The 7,904-nt window shown below is 54.9% G+C and overlaps 1 protein-coding gene across 2 annotated transcripts in view; it reads right to left on the minus strand.

The window, feature by feature from the left end:
- Nucleotides 1-5,648, minus strand: part of RBM19 (RNA binding motif protein 19) — an 85,093-nt gene extending 79,445 nt beyond the window's left edge. For both annotated transcript variants that reach the window (XM_076352747.1, XM_076352746.1), the window contains exons 1-8: nt 5,529-5,648; nt 4,464-4,646; nt 3,758-3,889; nt 3,502-3,540; nt 2,724-2,940; nt 1,350-1,615; nt 752-826; nt 405-483 (exon numbers count right to left, since the gene is read on the minus strand). In XM_076352747.1, coding sequence (XP_076208862.1) covers nt 405-483; nt 752-826; nt 1,350-1,615; nt 2,724-2,940; nt 3,502-3,540; nt 3,758-3,889; nt 4,464-4,646; nt 5,529-5,564 — 1,027 coding nt within the window. In that variant the 5' untranslated portion in view covers nt 5,565-5,648. The remainder of the gene's footprint in view (nt 1-404; nt 484-751; nt 827-1,349; nt 1,616-2,723; nt 2,941-3,501; nt 3,541-3,757; nt 3,890-4,463; nt 4,647-5,528) is intronic.
- Between the last annotated feature and the right edge of the window lie 2,256 nt (nt 5,649-7,904).

Below are 7,904 nucleotides of genomic sequence, written 5' to 3' on the forward strand. Positions count from 1 at the left end.
TCTGATGGGTACCTCCAGTAGCCACAGCCTGTCAGGAGACCCACCTCGCCTAAAGACTGCTCTGCAGCCGATATGCACAGGTCAGCAAAGTCCCTGGGTGCTGCTGCAGCTATCCCAAAGGAAGAGGCCTTTCCTTGGCATGGTTTGGGATGTTTAGGAACGTTCCGGAGGCAGATCAAAGAAAAGGCTCCTGCTGCTACTCCTAAGGGAGCACAGCCAACATTGCTCTGCCCACGGCATCCTATGGACAGCAACTAGGGCAGGTGAGCTGCAAAGTCATAGAAAGGTCTGTACGAATCGGGACATGAGCCAGCGATTTGGAATTGCAGATGAAAAGAGCAGAAGTGCGATTGCGAGGTCCTCTAGCTCACAGAGCCAACCCCCCTTCCACATACAGACATTACCTGTATTTTTTCCCTGGGTGTTTTTTCCTATCCGGATTGCCACTGGCTTCAGAGGAAAGAAGAATTCACGAATCTTTTGCTGCAAGGAGAATTATAATTGTTTAAATAGCTTCTCAGATACAGGAAGCAGCAGGTTTCAGACTCAGGTTTTTTATATACACTATAAAAACCACCACGTGCAACATACAACATCTCTGCATAAAGCCAGTTCAACAGTTTCCCCGATCACCCATACAACCCTCAAAACTGCTCCATAAGTGAAGATAGAAGCCTCTGCAAAGGTCACGCCAAGTTACATATTGAGAACACCCTTGAGCCTCCATTCCCAGCTCGGTCACAAAGCTTGCCTCAGTGATGTTCAAGGGGGCACCACGAAGTTTCACTGTGTACGGTGTGCTGGCTTCTGCTGAGCTGCCTTGGTTCTGGACAGAAGGATGGGGGGGAAGGAAAAAAAAAAAAAAAAAGAAGAGAAGCTGAGTGAAAAACAACAAAAGTCACAGCACAACAAGCTGGTCTTGCCCAGCAAACAGGAGGCTGAAGAGTGGGAGAGAATATCAAGAGATTCTCGCAACTGCATCAGCCTGGGCAGGAGGTGCCAGATGGGGGTGGCAAGGTTTGGCTGGGATAGTCAAACCAGTCACTAAAAACTGAGTTCTGCAGAACAGCGTTTCCTGCAGACAGACATGGACACAGGAAAAACAGAAAAGCCTCCGAAAAGGGCACTAGCAGCACTTGTTTGGAAGCCCTGTCTTCAGGAATTCAATCAGCACCAAGAGGAGATCCAGCAAACTTTTTTAATGGCTCCTGCCTAGTGAGCCAAGAAAGCTGGTATCTAAGGGTCCCGCAGACTTTAAGCTTTCAGCTCATCCCTGGAGTGACTGACAGACACATACTATGCCATAAAGCTCCTGCTTTAGATGAGACAAAAGTCTAATTCAGCTATACCTCTAGCGTGGATCCTTTTTTCTTCTTCTCTGCTGGTGTCTCTTGCTGTGTTTGTTGGGCTTTGGGCTTCCCCCTTTTATCTGTGGGGGTGCCAATGGTTTCTGCAATGCCCGAATCCTCCTCACTCTCACTTTCCTCTTCCACCTCCTCACTATCTGTTTCTTCCTCTGTACTGGATGAGGAGGAAGAATCCTTCACCACTTTAGATTTCAGGTAATCCATATCCGAGAGGTCTTTGCTGGTAGCTGCCTTCTCTCCTTTCTTTGCTGTCAGAGAGGAGAGACCAGAGAAGTTTTGCACAGCGATGCTGCTGCTCTCTCCCCAGCCGGGTGAAAGCTGAGAACAGACACAATCACAAGAACCACCTTCCTCTCCTCTACCCTTTTCACAGGGAGGAAAGGCTTGAGAATAGCAGAGCAATTTTACCTCAGCAATTCCAGACCAACGTGTCTGGATGACTATTTTTTCAAAGCAACAGTTTGTGTATAAAACAAATTAGAAAGGAGCTTGAGGAACTCCATGGCAGAGTATTTTGTCTCAATTTTAACTAAATGCTTCAGACCAACCCCAGAGAAAGTCTTCAATTGTCCAGTTTAGTTTTGCACGGTAAAGGGCAGAGGAAGCTGTTTCTCCAAAACACTCCTCCCCACCAAAGATCAACTGATCATTTTAGTTACCCAAAGAGAGGTGAGAAACAGCAGGGAAATGCCATTCACTCCAAAAGAACAGCGTAAGGAAATACCATACAAGGAGGGAGAAAGGCTCCAAAACCACGTTCATCGCTGGCGCAGGGACACTGGAGACTAAGACGACAGCCACCAGCCCAGATTTCTCAGTCTTCTAAGTTATCCCACTACTCCACTAGATACAGTTTTCCTTTCAGGATCCAAGATACTGAACTCCGTCCGTTCCCATCAACCCTGACAGGGCCCAAGGACACACCAACATTTCCAGAAATACGCATCAAAGGCAGACCAGACAAGTTCACAGACATCAGCTACAGGTTACTAAATAAACAGAAACCACACCCAGCTCTGGAAATCCTGGAGATGAAAGTGGCTGCTGGCTAGGAGAGCACTTAAGGGAGAGATGCAGATGTTTGCCCTGTTACTCTTTCCTAGAGTAACACGTGCCCACGGAAAGCACAAATGCCATCGCCTTAATACCAGAAGCTGCATTTCCCACATTTCCCCAAATTTGGGAAAATGTCCATACACCCACAGTGCACAGAATGAGTCTCATGCTTGAGAAACCACCTTCCTGATTACACTGTCTCCATTTGGAGGCAGGACTCCGAGTTGGGTCCTATCAGCGCACCTGCTCTCCCATTCACTGAGACAAAGACAAGCAAAGGGTGATAGCTCTTTTCGGTACCTGTAGTTTCCTCCTCATTTTCAGAGGGTTCATTCCCATCCTCCTCCTCCTCACTCAGCTCCTCAGACTCATCTGAATCAAAGTTGAGATAATCAGCTGCCGGATTTGATTTTCCCTTCTTGGGCTCCTCTGCCAAAGTGTCATTAGCCCAAGTGGCCACCTGAGACCGTTTCTGGTGAACCACCAAGAACTCCTGGAATGTCTTATCTTCTTCCAGCTGTTGAAAAAGAAACCAAGCAGACAAGCTGTGAAGGCAGACACAGGAGAGCTAGCAGTAAGTTTTAATTCAAAGATATCATCTCATTTCCAGCAATGTAAAAAAAATCCCTAAGGGGGAGTCCGCTTTACACTCACAAGGTGAGCACTTAAAGCGACTAGTCTTTTCAAGATCTCTCAGTCCTACTCTTTCTTTTTTTGTAATTGATGTTTAGAAAGTGATGTTCACTTCAAAGAAGAAAACAAAACATTAAAAAGAGAAAAAAAATGTACAAGTTAAACGTGACAAAACTCGTATATGGTAAAAACCAGAATCGTTGAAACAGGGCTGTCCTGGATGCAGTGCTGACGTAGGAGTAGCCGACAAATAAAAAATTGCTCCCCAGTGTTGGGATTGTTAAAATCATGGATTGTTACAGTAAAATTGGACTGTCACAGAGCCGGTTAAATTATACTCCTTGCCTGAACTAACAGCACTGGAAGCAGTACAGAAAGGTTATTCAGCCTTGCTCTTAATACAAGCTAGCAAGAACGTAGGGATTGCAGTTCAACCTCAACTCACCTCCTTTAAGTTTTCCGTTGGATCTTTCTTCTTTTTATCCTAGGAAAAGAAACCATTTTTAGAAAGGCTTATTAGAAGCACAGCCAAGATCATTTCTCAGGTAACCTAGTAGACCCTAAGGCAGAAAATACCAGAAGCAGGACTCCAACATCTGTTGTCCCAGCTACTCTGTCCCCTTCTCCACACACCAGGCTACCCTTCTCTCTGCCAAGTCACTGACATACAGCAGAGCCTCAAGGAAACAAGCAAGACTCACTTTCTTTGCACCTGCAGGAGCTGCACTTGTCACAGGTTTCTCGGTCTGCTTTTCTGAGGCGGGGGCCTTCTGAGAGTGCTTACTCCACGCTTTGGGTTTTGAAGGGTCACCAAAAGACTTGCATAACTCAACCTGAAAAGAATCAGATCTTTAATTAAACATACGTTCAACAGTCTGGTTCTGTAAGTGCTGGATAAGCCTCACTCAGGAACCCTTCTGATAACCCTGACGGGATGGAGGGGGGGGGTGCAGAAGAACAGGCAACGTCACACAGACGTTCATTTTAAAAACACAGGGCTACATGTTCACTCAACATGGGCAACAGTTTGTTGCGCTCATTTAAGCACAGTCAAATAAGTCGCCCTGTTTGTCATGAATCATCCTCTGTCCAGAACAGCAAGATGAATGACTTTAAATGAAAAATGACCTCAAGTTCAAAAGTTCAGATTATGACAGCTCAAAACCCGACACTGTTGTTCCAACCGGCACTGAAGTCACTGCCAGTGCACGAACACAGCCCGTCTGAATCAAGTACCTGCTTGAGCCTCCAGCAATGGGGCCCGGCCTCAGGCTTTGATGTTTCGCTGCAGAGGACTTAATCTCTAGGCTTTCTCGGCCCCTGGCTGTTCACCCCTAAGACTAATGAAATCTCCAATGACAAACTTCCTCAAGAATCAGAAGAAGATATTTTTAAAGATCAACTCACCGTGACTCTGGAGGTGTCTATGAAACTTCTGTTGAAATGGTTCAGTGCCGCTTGAGCTTCATCTTCAGACTTGTAGCCAATGAAGCCAAATTTCCGGAACTTGCCATCCTTGGTAAACTTCAGGCAACAATCGGTCAGCGAGCCAAAGGCGGCAAACAGCTTCCGAAAGCGATCTTCCTTCATCTGGGAAATGAGGAAGGACAACAGGAAGGCAAATCAGCAATGCAACGAGAGATGCTGTGCGTCCAAAGCAAAACATTTGCTATCAGAGGGCTTCTGAAGTGCTGCAGGAACCACACGGTATTGTGGCAACTGATAAAAAACCCCACATATCAGCTACCAAACGGCTTGACTTCCTCCATGAATCCACCACGCGTACAGATCTCTGTCCGCAATCCCCCCACAGCTGAAGGGCACGTCCAGCTCTCGGGGAGCCCAGGGCCCTGCAGCGCTGACCTGCCACGATCAAGCCCCCAGTTCAACCACAGGCATGGTGACACCCCTCACGGGGGACCCGGACGGCGGCAGAGGAGCACAGTGCGCACCTGCGCCCAGCTCCTGGAGAACGAGGGGAGGGCTGTGGCCACAACAAGCTCCACTCCCCCTCCCCGGAGGGCTGCCAGCTCCCCTCCCCCGGGGCACCTCCCCAGCCCGTGCCCCACACGCTGCCTCCTCCCGCCCAGGGCATCTCCCCGACCTCTCCTGGGGCACTCCCTGCCCAAGGTCCCCCACCACCCGACTCCCAAGGGTGCCTCCCCGCGCTCCCGCAAGGACCCCAGCACATCTCCGCGACCCCTTACCCCCTTAGAGCCCCCTCCCCCAGGACATCTCCCTGCTGGCCCACCAAGCCATCTTCCTCCCCCCCCCCCCCCCGGACCGAGGACCCTCTCTCCCAGGCAATCTCCGCGTTCACCCCGGTCCGCAGCACACCGAGGACCCCCTCCCCTCCCGGGGCCTCTCCCTGCCCAGGAGCCCGCGACGCCCCGGGGTGTCCCCTCAGACCCATCTCCAGGCCCGGAAGGCCCCCTCCACCCCACAGAGGCCGCAACCGTGCGGCGGGCTCACCCCGTTGGGGAGGTTCTTCACGATAAGCCGCGACATGGCGACGAGAGAAACCGGGCGGCGACAGAACCCAGCCGCCGCAGCGCAAGGCCCCGCCGCGCTCAGCGCCGCACACGCCGGCCCGCGGGCGCCGCCATCTTCCCGCCGAGTCACGTGGGCGCGGGGCGGCAGCGCGCAGGCGCCAGGGGCGGGGCCCGGATCCTTGGCAACGGCTCCCTAGCAACGGGCCCCTGGCAACGGGGCGGGGTGGGCTGGAGCGGAGGACCCCGGGGGATGGGACCCCGGGGGGGGGGGACACGACGACCCCTGGGAGCATCAGTGGAGCATCGGGGGGGCAGGGGCCGGGCAGTGTATAGGGAGGAACGGGGCGGGGGGGGTGCGGAGGGGCCAGGGGACCCGGCCGGGTGCGGAGGAAGCCACCAGCGCCTCCCCGGGGATGGGGGGGGGGGGGGATGTGTGTGTCTCCCCGCGTCCCCCGCCAGCCCCTTGCCGGCCGCTGTTAGAGCCCCCTCGGGGATGCTGTCCCCTCCCCGTCACGGGGGGGACCCCGCTGCCCACCCCCGGGCCCGGCCGCGCTGCTCCGCGGGGCCGGAGGAGGGAGCCCCGCGCCCGCCGCTGCCCGCTCCCGGCGGCGGCTCCGCGCTGAGCGGCCCCGAACCGGGCACGGCAGCGCTCCACGGGAGCCAAACTCCCGCGGGGGGTGTCGAGGAGTGGGGTTTACGCGGGGGGGATGGTGGTGGGGTAAGCCGCAGCGTGCCTCGCCGCCCTGCTCTCCCGCCTGAAACCCAGGCAGCGGGAGCGAGGAGGGAAGGTAACGGGACTGAGCGAAAGCGGCTGCTCTGCGGGGAACGGCTCGCTGAACCACGCGGCCCGCGGGTGTTGTGGTTGCGGAAGCTCCCGCGGGCAAAGGAGGCCGAAAGCCACGGGGGAAAAAAAATCCCTTGAGGGTTGTTAAACACCGAGGGTCCTCTCCTGCCCTGAACGTCCGCTGCTGGAGGGAGAGCGTGTTTCGGGGAAGCAAGGCTATTCTCCTTTAAACACCCCCTCTTGCTCACCGCCCTTCAGCCCAGCTCTGCCTGTCTTACGTGAGGGGCAGCGGTCCGGGCCTGAAATCTGGCTTTACAGCTTTATTCCCAGAGGAAGATGCTCAGGACAGCTCTCCGCTTCAGCACAGCCCTCACTAGCTTTTCACCCCGGTTTGGCTCCGCACCTGATTTACCCCAGGGATGGAGGCTGCCTCTGCCCAGCCCAAGCCACCCTGGCACAGAGGCCTGTCTTCCACCCCACAAACAGCGTGGGCAGGGGCACCATCTCCTAATGCCCCTTCGAGGCGGATCCAGCTGGCCGTGCCCACCCCCGAAGGCTCAAAGCAGCAGGGAGCACGCGGCAGCAAGCTATTTTGGAGAGTCAGTCCTCACCCCAGCCGCACCGCTGCTACATCCCAGCGTCCTGGGGGGACTGGGATGCAGGCTTAGTAACGGGAGAGCCCAGCTTGAGCCCACGCTCTCCCCCCAGGTGAGCAGACAAGGGAAACGCTTGTGTTTTTGAGGGAAGGAGAGCTGGGGCAACAGCCAGGCTCAGTGCACGGGAGACGGGAGAGGGCGGGATGCTGCCGGGACTGCCATCTGGTGCCCTGCTCAACGGGAAAATGCACAGCACAAACCCCTCTCACTCCACAGCCCCGGCTGGGGGTTCCCAGGACGAGATGCTCCTGCTCCCGTCCACCTGGCCCTTCAAAGGGGTCTTGGTGAGGTGTCACGGTACCGGGGACCTAGCTCCCTCCCCCCCTTGCCCTCTGTTCCTGCCTCGTCCTTGGCCGGGCTGTCAGGCCCGTCACTCGGGATGAAGGCTGGCACTGACAGGGCCACACTCGCACTGTCACTAACACTTCCAGACCTTGCCCTTGTCACTCCCGTCCTCTCCAAGACACTTGCCCCCCTCTCTTCCTCCCCACCTCTTCCTCACCCGCTGCTCACCGCCGGCAGCAGTGCCCAGCTCCTGCCCACAGCGGCCAGGCAGCACTGTCCTTGCCTGTTCCTGCCTCCTAACCGGGCGCTGCCGGGACAGCAGGGACAGAGATGTACCCTGGCCATAACCAGCCATTCTGCTCTCCATGGACCCTCACCTCCAGCCACGGCTTCACCTGGGGCCGCAGTTTCCCTCCTACTAGCCTCCTCTGCAATTGGGGTTGGTTTTCCCCAGGTGAGAGCTCGGCCCCAGCACTCGGCTGCTGAGGCTGTGTCCTCTGAGGGTGCTTGGGACCAGAAAGAGCCAGTTCTCCACCGATGCTTGGGAAAGAGGTGCTTAACTGAGCCAGGCTCTGTTAAGCCTAATACCCCATACTTTGGCCAGATACCCAAACTGACTCTTGATCCCAGC

Source organism: Aptenodytes patagonicus, chromosome 15 (assembly GCF_965638725.1).
Source record: "Aptenodytes patagonicus chromosome 15, bAptPat1.pri.cur, whole genome shotgun sequence".
NCBI classification, from domain to species: domain Eukaryota; kingdom Metazoa; phylum Chordata; class Aves; order Sphenisciformes; family Spheniscidae; genus Aptenodytes; species Aptenodytes patagonicus.